This window comes from Sinocyclocheilus anshuiensis, unplaced genomic scaffold (genome assembly GCF_001515605.1).
Source record: "Sinocyclocheilus anshuiensis isolate Anshui unplaced genomic scaffold, SAMN03320099.WGS_v1.1 scaffold1148, whole genome shotgun sequence".
NCBI lineage: Eukaryota > Metazoa > Chordata > Actinopteri > Cypriniformes > Cyprinidae > Sinocyclocheilus > Sinocyclocheilus anshuiensis.
In genome coordinates, this window is record NW_015548259.1 from 685,398 (window position 1) to 705,469 (window position 20,072).

Below are 20,072 nucleotides of genomic sequence, written 5' to 3' on the forward strand. Positions count from 1 at the left end.
CTCAGGAGCAGACTCGTGGACAGGAGAGGACTCTGGAGCGCAGTGTGCAGCCCACACGCTCAAAATGGCGACCGCTATTACAGGAAGGGCAGCAGAGTGTGGCATGACCTCTAAGATGGCGGGGCTTGAGAGCGCTGACGTCACTGGGATGCCTGCAGCTCTCACCGACATCAGTGGTAAGTCTATCACGCTAGCTATCAGTCTTTTCAGTCTTGGTCCAAGCTCCGCGTCCGACTCAGGCGTGGCGGCCATCTTGGCCGGGGATGTAAGCAGACGCACTCATTCTCAAAGCAAAATCTATATATTGCTCTAGAGACCAGTTTATTTTCCCCCCAGGTAGCTGGAAACGAATGGGTTCATTAAGACACACCCGAAATATGTCCTTAAGGGCCACATCATTAAAATCCATTTGTTTGCAGAGTCCACAAAAGTCCTGAACATAATCCTCAATAGACCGGTCACCTTGACAAAGGCAGAGGAGGCGTGAATCTGCTGGGTTCATATTTTGTGCGGTCGTGTATTCTGTAACGAATTAGTCCACTGAAGGCGAGTTGAAGTGTGAACCCAAGTGCAGTTTATTTATAAAGGTGATCCAAACATCCAAACAATAATCCGAGACTTGACTTGACATGAACAGACTTGACTAGAACAGAATTGACTAAAACAGACTTGACTTGGCATGAACAGGACTCACCAACAGCAGAGTTACAACATCAATACACGACCAGGCACAATGGGAACATGATGGCTACTTATAGCAGACAAGGATGGTCACATGACATGAACAAACCAATGGTGAACAAGACACATGACCAAGACTACCAATCAGAACATGACACAATGAACAAGAGAACCAATGGCATGAATACATGAGGGCAAGGGAAGCATGACACTAACAGCAAAAACCAATTACAACATAAAAGACATGAAAACATGAACATGACACAAAACCCAAACACCACATTACAGGTTATCACTATGTTAAACTGCAATTTAAGGACACAGCAATATTAATACAGTCTATGTACTTTACACATTTCTTTTTCCCTTATTTTTTTAACAATTACTAAGGGTGAACATGAACAGTCAAAACCCTCAGTGGCCCCTATCTTCCACCCGCCCCCAAGGAGGAGAATAAAACAGAGAAGTTAATTAAAGAAGAAGAAGAAGAAGAAGAAGAAGAAGAAGAAGAAGAAGAAAACCATTCTTCCAAATTAAAAAACCACATTAGCACCCACATGAATTTTCAAAGCAACTGAAGAATTATATATAAAAATATAATGAAACAAAAGAAAGAAGAGATCCATATGTTAAAAATAAATAAATAAATAAATAATAATAACAAATTATAAACCAGCAAAGATATGTGGAGTATTCTTGACAAAATTAAGTAGAGGATCCCAGTTTTTATGAAATTTGTCAGTGAAGCCTCTTAATGCAAATTTTTTTTCAATATATAAAAAAGACATCAAATCTTTTAACCACAAGAAAGTGGGAGGAGGTTTAGAAGATTTTCAGTGCAATAAAATCCATCTGTGAGCTATCAGTGAGGCAAGGTGAGTGAGTTCTGACTATGGCTAATACGTGTTCAAGAAATCAACAGATATGGCTACATTGCTCAACGCTGCAGCACGTTGTAAATAAAAACATTTGATGCTCGTATAACATAAAGAGCAAACATAAATATAGGATAGGCAGGGGCATCGCTAGGAATTCTGGGCCCTGATGTGCTCAGATGTGGGGTGCTTTTCATCTTGTGAGAAAATGAATGTGAGAATTGGCCGTTAGGACCGACTAGTCCTTTTACCAAAACTGCTGCCCGCTGCTTTTGAATTCTGCTTATGAAATAAAGCTACCCTAAACCGCTGGTCCAGGAACAGTTCCTCATAGCAACGTCTAACAAGTAAAATGTGATAAATGTTTCTATGTTACATGAACACGAAGGCTTGTTGATTTAATAAATGATGCTACTTACATTATTTTTTTGAAGTAATGTAATTAATTGGATTAAAACAGGGGTTTCTAGGATTTTGAATGAATTTGCAGCACTAAACTGTTGTTTATAAATATGAATATGGAAATATGAATACGATAAAGTTAGAATTACTTTGTGTTATACTTCACAAACAAACATCAAAAAAGACAGAAAGCACAATAAAAGTGGTCCATGTAACTTGCGTACTGGTCTGAAGCTATTAGCCTAAATTAGGTGCTGACCAAACAACAATCTCTAATGATCACAAGACTAGTTGTAAAAACAACTAAATAATTTTTAGTTGTAATTTTTCAGGCTTGCGCAGCTGAGGTATGCAATGTAGGACAAAACAAAAGAGCATACAATAGCACTGATCAGACATATAGATGTCATAATAAGGCAAATATCACATGCAGACTTTACAACTCATACAGAACATACAAAAAAAAAAAAAAAACAGTGGGTGAGTCAGACACCACACAACCACAAACATACTTATGGTTTCACTTTAGAGAAGGCGGATATATATGCTAGGTAGGATATATATGCTGTTGTACAACAACAACAACCCCTCATCTTTCAACTGCAGTGACAGTCAAGGATGTGTACATAAGAGCTTTTATTGGATTACGCTATACATGTAATATGGCATTTGCAGCAGCCGGTATGGATTTTTATTTTACTTTCATATCTTATATTTGGAGTGCTAAGGAAATAAAACAAATTTTCACAAATTTCTGAAACATTCTTTTGTATGGCAGAAATTTGGAATAGTGAAACAGATGCATTCAAAAGTAATCCTGTTAATGCGTTACTGTGTGGTATGTGTCAAGCTAATTTGTTAACATCACTCAGTGTTCATAGTTCAGAATCGCTGTACCACTATGGCAATCACTGTACTGTTTCAGTTCCTGCAACTGCTAAATTCACAGAATGTCTATAAATGTTGCAGAAGACAAAAGCACTGGAATTACCTTAAGTGACATTAGTCTCCACGAGCCACACATAAAGAAGAATGCGAGAGCTTCTGCATCATTTCCAGTTATCAAGCCAAATCTGAGTGCTCAGCCATCACAGGTATATAATGTCATAAAGTAAAAAGTCAAACATCTTGTATTTTAAACATTACCAAAATACCTTGTGGTTAGTTTCAGCATGTTTTTGAGGGTGGTGAAATAAATGTTTTGGGCATGTTTTTCCTGACAGTATGCTGTTAAAATAATCCACCAACTTGGGAAGGTCTTTTACCAGGTAAACACATGCATGTAATATAAAGTGTTATTAATTAGATCTAAGCCAAAATGATCGACTAAAAAAAAAACTAAAAACTTTTTGCAGTGGTTCAAAATACCAGCCACCAATTGTATTGAGCAAGAAGATGACCTATCTCTTGAGGAGTCAGTGTACATTATCAGAGAACTGGCTGCTGAACTGGACAGAGTGGTACAGGTAAACATTTGGCCTTACAATATGAATTTAATATGAATTTATCAGAAGTTCAAATGATCTACATTATGCCCACAGTCCAAGAAGTTATCCTTGATGACTCGGAAGATTAAAAATAAAGGAAGTAACGAAGAACAACAGTATTATATTTTGCAGTGGGCAAAAGATCTTGAGAACATAAAGACAAAACAAATGGACAAGAAAGAGGTTTGGATTCACATTTTTATGATGAAGTTTTAAAGAAATTTCCTGTTTAAAGATTATTTCCTGTGATAGCATGTCCTAACCAGATGCGATGCCATAAAGTGAGAAGTGCTAAGTACTAAAAATGTCTTCCTTTATTGTGAGTTTTTGTTTCAACCATCCTGGAGCAAAGTAGCAACAAGCCCGGTTAAAACTCAGTGGAACAGGGAAAATAATATAATAACCCTAATTAACATCAACATGTTATTTTACCACAGTTGTCAATAATATTTATTTACTTTCTCTTTCGTTTCTTCTGTTTTGTTTCCTGTAAAAACAACAGACCTCCTCTGAGCAGTTGTCAAGTGAAATGAAATTTAACAAAGCAAAAAAAATCTTGTCTGACTGGTTTTGGAAACTGAAAGATCTGAAACAGGTATTTGTTCCTGTATGTTTACAGAGATCAGAGGGATAAGACATGTTACTGTCACGCACAAAATGTAATCATATATCTCATTCATTTATTTTTGTCTGTTGACAAGAACTCAGTATGTCCAAAGGGGGGATGGGAAGAAACACTGAGGGATCTTCACAAAGAGCGGAAGCAGGGAGAGTCCAGCATGCTTCCAGTAATGGACTGGATGGTATGGGCTGTTCTACAGTCAGAATGCTCTGAGGTAAAGAATACAAAAGTTGATCATATAATGAAAATTAAAGTTGAAGAAACCAAAAGATACAAGTATGCCTGTATAACTGTAGTCCATGTAGTTCTTGGCTTTTCAATATTTTATTTTTAACTGAACGTATATAAATGATTTACACATGAGATTTTAACTAATGTTATAAGCCTTCAATAAATGTCATGAATTATACATTTTTATAACATATTTATACATTAATTTTATACAAAAAATTTTTTTTTATATTTATTTGATTTTACAGTAGTATTTTTTATTAATTGGCAATCACATTGGAGTCACAATGCAGTGTTGTATCCACCTTATTTTGCAACTCGAAAGTAAGCTATCCGTGAATGTGCAAGACATCTGTTTCATATTAGCTATTATCAGAGATTGCCATAAATACATGAAAATGTATTTAAAAGAAAAATACTGTGTGGAAACTTGTATTTTGAAAAATACACAAAATACATGTGAAATTGGCCATATAGGCTGAAATCTATCTGAATCATTTAGATGTGTACAACTGCTTAGAAACTTCCGTTTCCATTTTACATACCTCTTCCTTTCCCCTGCCCTGTAGGAAATACAAAAAAAACAAACAAACAAAAAAAAATATATATAAAAGCTTTTTATATTTATTTCATTTAAAGTTTATTTTGTTGTATATAGTTTAATCAAATTAAAAAGTTGATCTAAAATGTACATTTTAAAATTAGAATGAATTTAAATAGCATTTAACACTATATAACATAAAAAGTGTCAAGCAAGTGTTAAAAACCACATCCGTTTAGGGAGGAGTGCGCACAGTCAGCAGGTTCGCGGTGTAGAGGCAAAAGTATAAACAAGTCTTCAACTGCACAAACAGCTTCCACTTATTCAATAAATAAAAATAGGCAATATCAAGCAGCACAACGGTTTTTGTACAGCTAAAATAAGATCTTAGGGCTATGTGACCCTATATAATCCAGTTCCCCGGAATGATGCTGCATCATGGTGTTGATGCTATTGCTATCTAAACACCTTCAGTGTGACTGGTGTCTGAAGTAAGTGTAAAAAACATGCCAATTCTGATTGGCCATGGCAGCACCAGCTCCAGTCTGTCTTGTCTGAAGGAAAGCGCAAGCGGCACAGAGGGCCCCCCAACATACCACACTACCACACTCTTAAAAATGTAGTGTAGGGTACTAAGAATTTTCTTGTGGTTTTATTGTGGTAAAATATTTCTCTTTTGAATGTAAGGAGGATTCCATCCCCAGACTGTGGGTAAGGAGTAAACAGAGATCCAAAATCACAGGTGAAGATTACTTTGGGTTTATATGCAGCACTTATATACACATCTCAGAGAATAATTATAGAAAATGCATTCAAACATATGTGTAAAAGGTTATGTCAAGGTTTTTCTTCTTGTCTTTTCTCCTCATCTGTAGTTGGATTACGGATTCCTAACACAGGTATTTTCTTTAGACTCACTGATCTTCATAAAATCATAGCTTTCCTTTTAATTTGTCCTTAAAATTTTGGGTAAAATAGAAAAAAAAAATATATATATATATATATTTGCGATTAAATACTGATGGTCAGTTTAGCATACATTTCCAGCCGGGTTTAATTCAATGTACTTTCATTTTTGCAGTTTGGAATTGGATAACAAAATCAACAGGTAAAGCTCAACTGATATAATTGGAGCTTTCATTATCAAGACATATATGTGTGTAGGATTCAATGCAATTCCTTTTCCTTTTGTCCTTGAAGCTGATGTAATTCTGGACCCAAACACAGCCAACCCAGATCTCCTGGTCTCTGAAGATAGAAAATATTTGAAAGCAAAAAAATATGGTCATGATTCTTGGAAAGGGTTCCAATGGAAACGTTCTAAATTTGATGGCTGGACGTGTGTCCAAGCTGAAGAGGGTTATAACACAGGTAGACATTATTGGGAGGTAGATGTGAGGAAGAAACATGAGTGGAGGGTAGGAGTTGTAAAGGAATCTGCCCCTCGCAATGGCTATGTCACAATGAACACAAAAACAGGGTACTGGAATCTGCGCTTGCAACTGGGAACTTTGATGGCTTTGACTGAACCAGTCACTAAAGTCAACCTGCCGACACCCTCTAGGGTCGGAGTTTATCTGGACATAGAGGAGGGCCATGTCTCTTTCTATGATGCAGTTAAAAGAATACATATCTTCTCTTTTAACACTGACTTCAGCGAGACTGAAAACATTTACCCAGTGTTTGGCACTGTTGAGACAGACAGAGCATTGATGATTTCATCGTAAAATGTATTTCCCAATTTAGTATATGAAACATACCTCATGGTCCTTACTTCACTTACATCTGTAGATTAACCCAAAACATTACGTATTTTGCTTATTTTAGTGAATTTTCTCACAACTAATGTAAAAATGTTAGTTTAGGCATTAATGTTTGATCAGATTTCTGTGTACAGAATTGAAGTTCAATAAAAAAAAATAAAAAAAAAACAGTTTTGTTGCATAATTTGGGGACCTTTGTGACCCCAAATATCCAAAAATGAAATTTTCTGAGTAAAGAGAATGTACAGTACTGTAGATAAAAAAAAAAGTAAATCAATGTATAGCTCATGTATTTTCATATACTTCTGCTATCATGCAATCTTCAAAACTATTGCAATAAAAAAAATATATACTGATGTAAAAAAAAAAAAATTACATGTAATTCAAGAAATGTGTTACCAATGAAAACATACATGGCATTTAAAGCATGACATTTAAAAAGTTAAATCATCTTACAATGCAAATTCATTGAAGTGTATATTTAAGTTAAGTTTGCCCTACAAGGAACAAAGAAGAGGGCAAGCTGTTCCATGGATAATTAGTCATTGATTTGCATTTCATTTTGAGCATTTTCCTCCTTAACTTTAGTCCGCCCTGCAAGTAACAAGGAAGGAGGAATGAAACTGCAGCTATTTGGGAAGATTTATTTTATGGCTTGTATAATACAATTCCAAACCTGCTATGTCATAATTCCAGTGATTTGTTTTTTTCCCCTATTGATTTATTGCTTCAAAATTAGCATCATAATAGTAAAATCGAGAACATTTTGCTGCTGGCCATGATACCATCAGTCATTTAGCTGTAAAACATCTTAAAAAGTAAGACACTTCAAAGTTTCACAATATGTTGAAATCTTTACAAAACATCCAGTTCACAAAACCATTCTGAATGTTTCATTTACAAATAAGTCTAATTCGGTTCTACTCACTGACTCAGTAATATAATAAATCCAATTGAGTGTAAGATTTTTTTAAATTCATTTCAAACTGTTCTTTATAAGTTTTTGCATGGAATTTAGCACTCCTTTATTAATACATTTTTTACTCCTTTATTAATTTATTATTATTATTGTTATTATTACTAGTGCTCAGGTTTTTCTTTCTCATCTGCCACTTCAAAAATACGTGCAGGCAGTCACCCAACAGAGCCCTACTACTACCAATGTTTTTCTTTGTATTTGCCTCAAAAGTGTTATCTCTTTCAGCAAATTATCTGGTGATGACTAGCTTGCAGACACCCGATTGTGTAATCTCTCAAGCCACAAGTCCATTTTCTCACGTTTAGCAAGAGCTCCATCAGCTGAAACTAGGATATTGGCTAAACAGATTTGGCCACATCTCCAGTGTTTGCGCTCTATGCAAAGGCTGCTGGGCAAGTTGGAGTATTTGGAAAGGTGAGAGAATATTCATGTCACACATGTGGTTGATCTAGAGTAAATATGTGACGTGGTGATTACTGGATTACACATGGTCAAAGCATAAAGGCTGCGTTGCCATCATGTGCAGTTGTAGCATGAGAGGTGGACGTGCCAGCAAAGGCTGATGGGCGAGCTGGAAAAAAAGTTTTGGGAGTGACATATAAATCCCTCATCACTCATATAAATGCGGGATTCACCTTTTTAAAATTGTAGTGATTGACACAGAAATTATACAAATGGATGAGAGAAAAATATAATATGTCAAAATAGATGTGCATTAAGCAAACTAATGGATTAATAGAATTAGAATTTTCTTATCAAAATATTTTTGAAACGTGCAATTATTTCAAAAGGTAATGACTTCTTGCAGTCTTCTTGCAATTAATAAATAATCTTTATTTCTCTCACTGTTTATTGCTATTCTTGTTGGTGTTAAAAGTTGTTTGTTTTGCAGCAATGCAACAGCTATTTTACATAATTTCATAATTTTCTGATAAAAACACAGTATAGGCATTAATTAGAGGCATGATGTCAGACAAAATTCTACAGTTTTTGTTTTTTTTGGTGATGTTTTTATGTTTCCATGACTTATTAATAGGCCTACGTGAACACTCTGAGCAGGTTTTATTAATTTATTCCCATGTTTTACTATTGGTTCTACTTATCTACTTTTTTATTATGCATCAAACATTAAACAAATACATAAAAGACAGAACAGATAGAACTTCTAAAGGATAAACAAAGGAAAAAATATCACACCTTGTAAAGTTTCACCTACAAATTGAAATACATAAAGACAAATAACTAAAATAATAATAAATAAACAAAAAAATTAACAAAATAAGATAATAATAATAATAATAATATAAACACATACAGAGTAAAACCTTATGCATCTGTGGTATTACCAAAACATCATAATATTTCCAAAATCTATCACTTTTCTTGTTTTTAATCAACCTAAGAGATTTAAGGAATGCATCAATTTCAATTAATAAATGTGAAAATGAAGGCTGCGAATTAGAGAATTTTTGTTTATGAATAAAACATTTCCCAAACAAAATAACAAAAAAAAAAACTATGTAATTCACTGACGTACTAGTTTTATCTTTATAGTAACAAACTATATATTTTAGCTGAAAGGAACTGGAAGAATCAAGGTGCTTACCTATTTAAAGATATAAACTATTTCAAAAGTTTTGAGTCTTTACACATTGAAAAAAATAAATGAACCAGTGTTTCATCCTCAATCCTACAAAATGAGCATGAACTGTCAACATCTATATATTTTGCCACAGTATCATTTACAGGATATATTTTATGAAGAATCTTGAAATGAACTTATTTTATTTTATTGGGAATGCAGTACTTGTGAGTTAACAGCCAGGCTTCTTTCCAGTCTAAAAACTCAATAAGAGATGACCAGAAAAAATTGCCTTTAGGAACATAATTTTTGTTTTTCTGAAGAATTTGTTGAATATGCTTATTATTACAGTTTTTGTTAAATATACTAATTCCATCTAATGACAAATCACATTCTTTGGTGTCATTCTTACTAAAACTTAAATGACATTTTATAAGTTGAGTTAGACCGGAAGGAACTGCTTTTAGCACTGCATTATATTCTTTAAAAGGTAAGGGGAGATTATAAAGACATAAATTGTTCATAAGACAAAAAGTTAAAAATTCGAAAAATTCAAAAATCAAAATTGAAAGAATTCCAATTATATTCATGTTAAACCACGTAGAGAGAAAGATCTAATCATTATATCAGATATAATCATTATATCTGAGTTGTTCCATAAAAATGTTTTATGCGGTGAAAAATTGTGTCTAAAAATGTAGACAGTGCAACTGGTAAACTAGGTGAGTAGTCACATTTTAATAGCTACAAAAGGCAAGCCACCAATTTTTGTAAAAATATGATTTGGGATTAAACAAAAACATAGAATTGGGGTCTGTTAGGCATCTTTTAATTGAGGAATCATCATTTTCATGGAGCATGATTATCTCACACTTGGACATATTCAATTTCAATCCAGAAGCACATGAAAACAGCTCAGTTACACTTGTAGCCTTGGATATCTGACTCTTATCTTTTTAAAACAGAGCAGTGTCATCAGCCAACTGTAAGATTTTCATTTCTCTATCAAAGATGGATATACCCTTCAAGCTTTGTTCATGGATAATACTTAATGATAACAATTCCGTAACTAAAATAGCCTAAATAAAAAGGGTGAAATAGGACAACCCTGTCTAACACCACGGTTAATAAAAAATCTCTTAGAAGTGTTAAAGCTAATTAAGACAGAGCTTTTCATCTCTATAAAACATTTCAATAACATTAACAAAAAAATCCCCAAAATCAAATAGCTTCAGGGTCTACAAAATCTATTTTACTTAAGAATAGAGGGTATGCATTGACATCACTTTCCGCCAGAACACGCCCCCTCAGCCGGACTGAGTGCAAGCCTGCTACATGAATGGGTTTAATAGGGGAAACTGCGAAAACTCAAGTAAAACAAACGATTATCAGTTTAAACTAAAGGTTGTTGGACTAGAACCGATATAGTGTTCCTTACAACTTACCAAAGATGCAGCCAGGAATTGTGTGACATTGTGGAATTCCTGACATTTATAGGTGCCTGATTTCGACGCCGGGAAAATACATAAAGCAAATTTGCCTGTGAACGTTTTATTTAAATACAAAAATAGGTTTGTCTAAATCTGGGTGATCGCTTATATCAATGTTATATATATATATATATCGTCGAGCCCAAAAACTTATTTGAAAACATCGATTCTCCCAGAATGGCAGCAGTGCCCCAGCATGCAACACGGCGTGACGTATCTTCACATTCTTTATATATGTTTCGCTGCCTGGAGTCCATTTGTTTCTGTGAATTACAGCAATCCATTTGCTTATCTTTTCTGTAGCTTTTGGCAGTCTGAAAAAATATACCTCAGATTTCTTGTCAAATCTATTTGTACAGTCAATCACAAAGCTCTAATTTTAGATGCGTTTTGTGTGTTCTTTCGCAGCGTTCATGCTAAAAACCAATGCATCTACTCAAGTCTGTTTGCCACTCAGTGGGCGGAACAGCAGTCAATCCAGCTGACGGTGACGTTACGCGCATACCCTCAATAGAGTGGTGGAACTATGATGTCACTTTGCAGGCGAAAATTCGGAAGCGAGTTAGTATTTTAGCACTTCCGGTTCCATCGTCCCAGAGTCATTGGGTTTTTTGAGTGGGATTTTGGTTAAATCCCTTAAATATGGTCCATGGTTCACACAAGCTGAAGATATTTTCACATTTTATTCTATGACATAAAACACACCAGTTACACCCCACTCGTGATTTTTTAAAGCTGTTACATTTCTTAAAAAAGACGGTTGCTAACAAGTTGCTAAATGGGACTACAGGCGCTGTCGGAGACATTAAACGTCATCACGCCGAACAGGAACTCATACACAGAGACCTGTGTCATGGCAAGATTAATGTTAATTGTTGACAGAATATAATTTATTTTAATAAAACTATTTTATGAGAATGTGTCAGTTTTTTACTTATGTATTTTTTTAAAATTTGAAGATACTGCTTGCTATAGTGCATTTATTTATCTCTGGTCAGCTCCCAGTTAAAAAATAGAAAACAAAATAAAATAAAATAAAAAAAAAACAGGAGAAAATATATAAAGAAAACAAACTTGAAAAAATATAGGTCTAGTTACTGTTGGGAAAATAACTTTGCTGATGCTGTTGGCCTTAACTGGATCATTTAAAAAATATATATTATATAAATCTATAATTTTAAGTGATTGTTCATCTTGTTTAACAGTTTTTTATATATAAATTCAGTTGAACACATTCAACACGTATAACTAATTATTATAATTGATTTCTCCCTCCCTGACAGCACTTACCTACACTTGATAGACTTTGTCCCTCATGCTAGCCCTGACAACTCCGCTAAAAATTCATCCACAGAGTAAATAATTATCATTGAAAATATTTCTAAAAATACGTTTAAAAGTTGTCGGAAGCATGGTGGTGGTGACGCTGTAGGCGAGTGACCATGTGCTCCCTGTTGAAAAAACCAGCATATGCTGGTTAGGTGTTTTGAAGCATGACTGCTGGTTTGAGCTGGTTTAAGCTGGTCATATGCTGGTCCAAAGTTAGTCCTGAGCAGGAGCTGCTTATGACCAGCTTAAACCAGCACAAGACCAGCTTAAACCAGTTCAAACCAGCAGTCATGCTTCAAAACATACCTATCCAGCATATGCTGGTTTTTTCAACAGTCGTTCGTTTTATAGCCTAATGTTAGCTTTTTAGTTCTGGCACTTGTATTTAGGCTTCAAAATTAATAAAAGTTATATTATTTTGTGAAGATTATCTCGATGGACAAAACATGTAAGTTTCTTGAGCTATGGTTGAACACAGAGCTTATTTTTTGCGATAATCCAAAAGCCTATGGAAAAATCCTATTGGCTTTTTGTCGAGGGAACCAGTGCGATGCTAACAGCCGATCCGCCTACAAAGTGACATCATGTTTTTCTCAGAATTAGGCTGTACCATAGACATATAAAATACATAGATGCCTCATTGGCCGCTTTGGGCCGTTGCTGCGATACGTCATCGAGTCCGCCATATTGGTCCGGGCAAGAGTTCTCTGTAAACAAATACAAGTAAACGGGGAGCTGTGGCTTTTCTGGACAGAAAGTGGAGTAATGTTTACATTTAACATTTATCCGATTTCAACGGTTTATGATCTGCGTGGAGTATGAAAAAGTTTCAATTTCTAGTTACTCAGAATCTCGCTAGTTAGAACGTGTAAAGTATTCATTGTCATAAGGAAGGCATTGTCGTGAAGAATCACGCTTGTCGAGCATAGATATGGTTTATTTTTCAGTGGTAAAACATTTATAACAACTACAGTACAGTTTAAATGTATGAATTTAAATATAAGTGTACTATAAGGTTAAAGGTTAGATGTTATAGTTCAATGTACAGTATATATAAGAAAAACAACAACGGAGTGTCGTTAAAAACCCTTTTGTGCAGAACTACTTCCTTCCGCCACAGATTCAAATCTCAGTTTGTCAGTTTAACAACTGAGTTCAAGATCCGTTACTAATTCGAAAACATCACTTTAGAACTTTAGTAACGAAGGAACGTTGAGCTGCTTCATTAAAAGCTTATTGTATCACTGTATTAAAAGCTCTCTGTATTATATGTAGAGTATAATGAGAGAGAGATTGACTAAGCGAGTTTGTTTACCTGCATCTGATACAGCATTCATTCTTCAGCTCAATCTCCAATGTACAGTATATGGCAGTTTTATTCTATAGAATATTATTATAATGATTATGATTATTATTATGAATAGCCTAAAAATAAAAGTGAGTACGAGTATAAAATAGTAGTAATATAATGACTATGAATAAAATAGCAATATATATATATATATATATATATATATATATAATACATATATATATATATATGAGCAATATCACACTCGTAGACGTGAGATATGGCTGTATATCGGCACGGCTGTGATTCGGCCGTAGGTAATCACAGTGTGCCATATCTCACGTCTATGAGTGTGATATTGCATTTATACAACAGTTCGACGGCACGAGTGTGTAAATGTATAAGAAAAACAACAACGGAGTGTCGTTAAAAACCCTTTTGTGCAGAACTACTTCCTTCCGCCACAGATTCAAATCTCAGTTTGTCAGTTTAACAACTGAGTTCAAGATCCGTTACTAATTCGAAAACATCACTTTAGAACTTTAGTAACGAAGGAACGTTGAGCTGCTTCATTAAAAGCTTATTGTATCACTGTATTAAAAGCTCTCTGTATTATATGTAGAGTATAATGAGAGAGAGATTGACTAAGCGAGTTTGTTTACCTGCATCTGATACAGCATTCATTCTTCAGCTCAATCTCATATTCACAATAAAACATTAGACTGAATGTCCGTTGAGGAAAGCGATATCTTTGTCCTATTATCCTTTCATATTTAATGGTGATTTCCTATGACAGCGCTGATCAGTGCATTTGTTAACTGCGTCTTACAAGCTGTTATTAAAAGTAAAAATAACCTGTTTCAGTCTCTTTCAATATAACAGTCTTTACTGCTGACTCGTAAAACAGTCTCTTGTCACCATCTAATGGAGGAACAATGTCACAAAAATCACCATCACGAACACACACACACAAACACACACACACACACACACAAACACACACATACACTGTTTCCCAATACTAATGCTGCCATCACGTGCTATCGGAATTATCGTAAATACAAGTTTCCTAATCCGAAATTAGACGTGAACGCCAGTCAAGTCGTATTTACTACTGGGAAATTCGGAAATCATTTTGATACCAGAGTTTCCGAGTTGGGCGGGTCATAATCTTTAAACATGGTGAAGGGGACATCCATTGCTGCTGTCAATGCTGTTTTCACATCAACTACATCCCTTTGTCTTGTCACTAAAGTAGTGTATTTATAGCCCTGTTATCAAGGACATTTCAAGAACGTAACTTAAAAATCGCGAATCTTATTATTAAGTGACTGGATGTAAGGGCCTATCCTATTAGATTTAACTGAAAATTGAAGGCCACTTAAAGTTTAAATCTAGAACTAACCCTAAATTGCAGATGGTGGCATAGATCTATGTAAATTTATGTAAATAAGTTTTGGTTTCCATGATTTTAGGATTCTGTTTTGAAACGGAGGCTTCAACATAGATCAGCACAAATGGAAACAGGTGGGAGTTTTGTTTTAACACGTGTTATATTGACCTTAGAATATGTGGGTGGCCTTTTTTGTGTGAACACAGGAAGTTGTGTGTTTACAAGAAAAGGAAAAGAGAAATGACAACTTTCTATATGATATGCCTTTATATAGAAAGAGAAACAAACAGGCAAGGGAATCTTTTGACAAAAAGCACTATTCCAGATGATCTTGTTATGTATGCTTCTTGTAAAATTCCAAACCTTGTCTCCTACAACCTTAATTGTAATGACACACATTCTCTGTCTCTCCATTTTTAGGTTCACATATCAGGTTCACTTTGGCGTCACCATACCACCAGTGTGATCAAACTCTGAGTGACAGCTTTCAGGACAGCAGAGAAAACAAGACACTCATTTGCCAGGAGTCAAAGTTACTAGAGACATTTACCAAAAGACTCAAATCACCAATGTGATACTTTGTGCATCAAGATCACAGAAGTGTTGCATTGCCGCTGCAGTGCAACAGCTCTACACCCACAGTAATGTTGAATTTAGGCATTAGTGAGAAGTCTTCCTGAGTTTAAAGGTACTAGTTCAGCAAATTAGACTGGTTTAAGTCGAACAGGTAAAATAAAATTATTTTCATAGCAGAAAAAGTGAAAATATTTTGACACATTACTTTTTGTTTACCTTTTTCATGTATGTTTTTTTTTTGTCTTCCCAGATTGACCTAGTTGTTTACTTTCAGTTTCTTTTTTGGGATTGTAGTTGTTTGTTTCAGGGTGTATGTGACTTTCCAATGGAAGTTTAACTGAATACATTTTCAAAATGAAAACAAAAATATGAATAGAATGAAATTAATGTGAAATTAGAAGAAATTAGTAACACCTTAGTAAAATAAAGTTATATATTTGACCACTAGAGGTCATAAAAGATTCATTTCAGTCCAGTGTTACTCTGTGAAGTGTGACGTGAATAGTATTTTTTTTTAATCATTTTGTTTATGTCAGATAGAGGCTTGTTAATATCAAAGGTTAGGTTAAATGCTTTATACTGCACAACAGACAAACACAAGGTTCAGTCATTGTAGTACCTTTATTTGGGGACCTCAACTTGACACATAAACCAGTAAAAGATCATTGATGGAGAGGTATTACACACAGCATAATATTATTGTTATATGTTTTTTTTTATGATACAGTCCTAAATATTGAGCCCTAACTAAATTATAGAAGAATACCAGTTTTCAATTACAATATTCTGTCATTTTAAAAACCTAATTTTAAGTAGCAATTCAGATGAAAAAAAAAAAAAAAAAAAAAGGATGTGATTGTTATACACATATTGGTAGAAAATGTATAAACAGTAACATAATTATTTCTATGGTCCAGGATCAATAAAAGGCAAATGTAAAGATTAACATAACCGTTCAACAGAGTAGACAGATAAAGCATAAATTTAGAATGTGAAACCGTCGCTATCTTGCATAGGATTTACAATAAATGGTGTGAATAAAGAACCTATTTAAAATCAAGACATCATCATCATATTTTTTTGTGTTTTGTAGACAACCTAAGTTTTGTATGGCTTTAATACTTTTTTTTAAATACTTTTCACAAATTGGCTACTTTTTAAAAATCTGAGGATATTTATAGTTTGACCCTAATTTAGTTTTTGTTCTGTTACTTTGCTTTTAACATGGAACCCAGGACACTTAAGGCACCACAAAGGTGTACTAGGGGGTCCATGAAAATTGTGAACCTGGACCACAAAACCAGTCATAAGGGTCGATATTTTGAAATTGAAATCGATATTTTGACATTTAAAATGTCTTTAAAGTTAAAGTTGTCCAAATGAAGTTCTTAGCAATGCATATTACTAATCAAAAAAGAAATGCTTAATATTTTTCTCAAGCAGTATAAATGGGACTTCAAGCATGAAAATATATAGCTGCCTTTATACTTCAGTAAGGGAGCTCCTTGTAAGGGGAGCATTATTTGGCATCAACATTTTAAAAACCTGTTTAAGAAAACATGCTTGTAAGCTGATTTGGGAAATTTGGCATCAAAGAATTGACACTTTGATCTTTGGTTAAGTTTCTGTTTGTTGGTCAGTCATATAGTTAGATCATCTGACCTGGGTCTGCTGCTCCCTTTGCTGAGACGACTTAATGATCTTGTTTCCTCTGTCGTCTCTAGTTCCAGAGCTACAAGTGGAACATCCATCATCTCCTCTATGGCCTCCAAGGCCTTTGATTCTTCAGAACACTCCTCCTTCTCAAGGCCTCCAGTTTCCACAGAATCCTCTTCTTTCCCTGACCCATCCCACTCCCCAGAGACTTGGACCTCCTCTGGATCTTCTATCTCTAAGGATACCTCCTCCTTTCCCAAATGTTCCACCTATTCAGTGTCAACAGCAAGTCCTACATATTTATCTAGAGCCTCCTCACCTTTATTGACTGCAGTCTCAAAAGGTCTATCTTCATTTAGATTTTCTAAAGCTTCATCCTTACCTGTATGTAATACATCTTCTAAAGCACAACTTCTTCCTGCATCCACTAGACCCTCTACAGATTCACCCTTTCCTATATCCACTACTTCCTCTAAAGCTCTGCCTACTTCTGAGTCTACTACATCCCATTGAACTCCATCCCCTTTCATATCTTCTACATCCCCCTTAGCTTTGTCCTTTCCTATATCCACTTCATCCCCAATGGGCACTATGTCAGATAAAATTGACCCTGCAACCTCCCCTAAAGCCTCAGACTCTCGCTCCCCCTCAAATATTGTAGACACGTCCAGATCTCCATTAATCTTACCATCATCTAAAGTTTTCACCTTTTCCAAAATGGCCTCATTTACAAAAGGCTCAATTTCACCAAGTTTCCTCTCAGACACCTCAGCTGCTGTCTCTTCCTCAACCACATCTGGTAAACTCCCTTCTTCCCTCAACTCCTTGACCTTAAAGGTGTTATGCTCTTTTTCCCCAATTTCCTGTGAGGTTTCCTTCTCTTTTCCAGTTCCTGAAAGTTTTTCCTCTTGTTTTGGCTCAGCATCTATTAAGCTACTCTCTTTCACTGACTTTTCCTCAATCACCTCTCTACAGGTCATTTCTCCTAGATTTATATCCAAACTCTCCTCAAGTGATATTAAATACGTTTCCTCCACACTTTCCCCTTCTGATCGCTCCTCCAGTACTTCTGGTAAAGCTGTCGGAGTCTTTAAGCTGTCTACCTCATCACCTTCCCGAAGTGGTTCCTCTGAGGGAAGCTCTGGTAGTGTCTCTTTAACCTGAATGAAGGAGGATTGAGTCTCATTGCATATGATTGTTTCCTCTACAGGTGGTGCTGTTGGCATAACCGACTCTTGACTCCTTTTCTGCTCCTTCTCCAGCTGAGGTGAGAAGAACTGGCCCTCTTCCATACCGACTTCAGCTAGTGGATATATGTGTGCCACCTCGTCTTTCTTCTCCTCTTCAAGGCGCCTATAACCTTTGGCTTTTTGGACAGGGGTGGTCAGGGGAAATGGTAAGCTCCTGTCAGGTGGTCCAAGAGGCTCCAATTGTGCCGGAGCTGGTCGGTGGAACACAAAGCGGATCTTCTTCAAGGCGAGGTGGCTGATCTCCACAAAGTTGAGGAACAGTGAAACGCAAGCAACTGCAAGCATAAAAATGATAAAGATGGTCTTTTCGGTGGGCCGGGAGACGTAGCAGTCCACCGTGTTGGGGCACGGCCAACGACTGCACTTGTACAGCAGCAGGATGCGGAACCCATAGAGGAAGTACTGTCCAACTACAAAGCCTACTTCAAAAAGAGCTTTGAAGATGATATGGCATATGTAGGTGAAAAGCAGAGTGCCCTCGAGTCTGAACTTTTTGCTACCCTTTGTGCTGGTCTCCTTGGTGGTCCGAACACTTCCCTGATCTGTCGCTAGTAGAAGACGCTCCTCGCCCATTTCCTGTTGGTGGCTAACCTCAGCTTCTTCATGCTCCTTTCGCTTTTCCTCCATGTGGATGTAATGGATAGCATGCCCAACGTATACAAGCGAAGGTGTGGATACAAAAATGATTTGTAACACCCATAGACGGATATGGGAGATTGGGAAGGCCTCGTCGTAACATACGTTCTCGCAACCTGGCTGCTGAGTGTTACATACGTAATCGGACTGCTCGTCTCCCCAGACAAACTCTGCTGCTGTGCCCAGAATTAAAATGCGAAAAATGAACAGAACTGTGAGCCAAACACGTCCAATCACAGTGGAGTGTTCGTTTACTTCCTCCAAAATATTACCCAAGAAGCTCCAGTCTCCCATGGTTGTGTATTAGCTGTTTACAAGAAAGACAAATGGGAATAAGGGAGAAACAAGATGGTCCAAAAGTATATTACATACATAATAAACCTGATACATCATATACCCTTGCTGTTGTGTTTTTTATAGAGATTTCAAAATATAGTTATTGATAAGATATTACGAAAAATATTTTCCAAATGCACCTTCTCACTAATAAGTAAATCTACTTGATAAACAAAACTAGACTGAACTGACCATTTACAAATAGGACCAGGAAACAACTGTAAGACTCAGATATGCCATTGCCAAAACACATCACCAGTGGGCTCACATTCAACAATATAAGTCATCACAACATCTTAGAGAAAAAAGAAAACTGGACAAAAAAAGCTATTGCATTAAAAGGAGACAAAGTGAACTGAGCCTAAATGGTCACCTTTGCACAATGGCTGGTCCAGTTCAGTCCGTTGCTCCTGGGGCCTGCGGGGCGAATTGAAATCCTGTCCCCCAGTCACCCAGACTCAGTCCTCGTCCTTGTCGCACCACTGAGCAAATGTGAGCGAATGGGCTATGATGGCTGCTTTTCATGCCTGCCGTAGAGTCTAAGCTGCTAACCAGATGCCCTTTATGCACCAGACCACGAGTGTTGATGCAGAAGACAATAGGTTCAACAGACCCGCAGCCAGAGGGGCCAGATGGACAGGACACCGTCCACAGGCCCAAACCAAAAGTAGACATTAAAAAATAAAATAAAATTGGGGCATGAGGTCTACAGCAATGGCCTACTTCATAATGACATGCTTTAAGGATGCATCCATCAGATGATGAAAACCAATCTGTGATTATTAGACGTCCTGTTATTTTGATAATATAAATACATACAGTATGAATTATTAGATATAATGCATCATTTAATATTAAAATATGTACATGTTCCAAAAAGTTTGACAACCAGAATACATCCAAGAATTTAATTTATTTAATGTATTTTTTGATCAAAGGAAGGTAGCATTGG

At 35.9% G+C, this 20,072-nt stretch overlaps 2 protein-coding genes across 2 annotated transcripts; one reads left to right on the forward strand and one right to left on the reverse strand.

The window, feature by feature from the left end:
* The first annotated feature begins 2,543 nt into the window (after positions 1-2,543).
* LOC107655500 (E3 ubiquitin-protein ligase TRIM39-like) lies at positions 2,544-6,915 on the forward strand. The gene is made up of 11 exons (XM_016442987.1): positions 2,544-2,639; positions 2,928-3,052; positions 3,182-3,226; positions 3,314-3,424; positions 3,500-3,628; positions 3,948-4,040; positions 4,147-4,281; positions 5,527-5,581; positions 5,715-5,738; positions 5,921-5,947; positions 6,040-6,915. The coding sequence occupies exons 1-11, from the start codon at positions 2,621-2,623 to the stop codon at positions 6,564-6,566; spliced, it is 1,290 nt and encodes a 429-aa protein (XP_016298473.1). The 5' UTR covers positions 2,544-2,620; the 3' UTR covers positions 6,567-6,915.
* A 9,753-nt stretch (positions 6,916-16,668) lies between these two features.
* LOC107655525 (gap junction alpha-8 protein-like) lies at positions 16,669-19,639 on the reverse strand. The gene is made up of 2 exons (XM_016443040.1): positions 19,494-19,639; positions 16,669-19,091 (listed from the first exon to the last, which is right to left on the reverse strand). The coding sequence occupies exon 2, from the start codon at positions 19,076-19,078 to the stop codon at positions 17,168-17,170; it is 1,911 nt and encodes a 636-aa protein (XP_016298526.1). The 5' UTR covers positions 19,079-19,091; positions 19,494-19,639; the 3' UTR covers positions 16,669-17,167.
* Between the last annotated feature and the right edge of the window lie 433 nt (positions 19,640-20,072).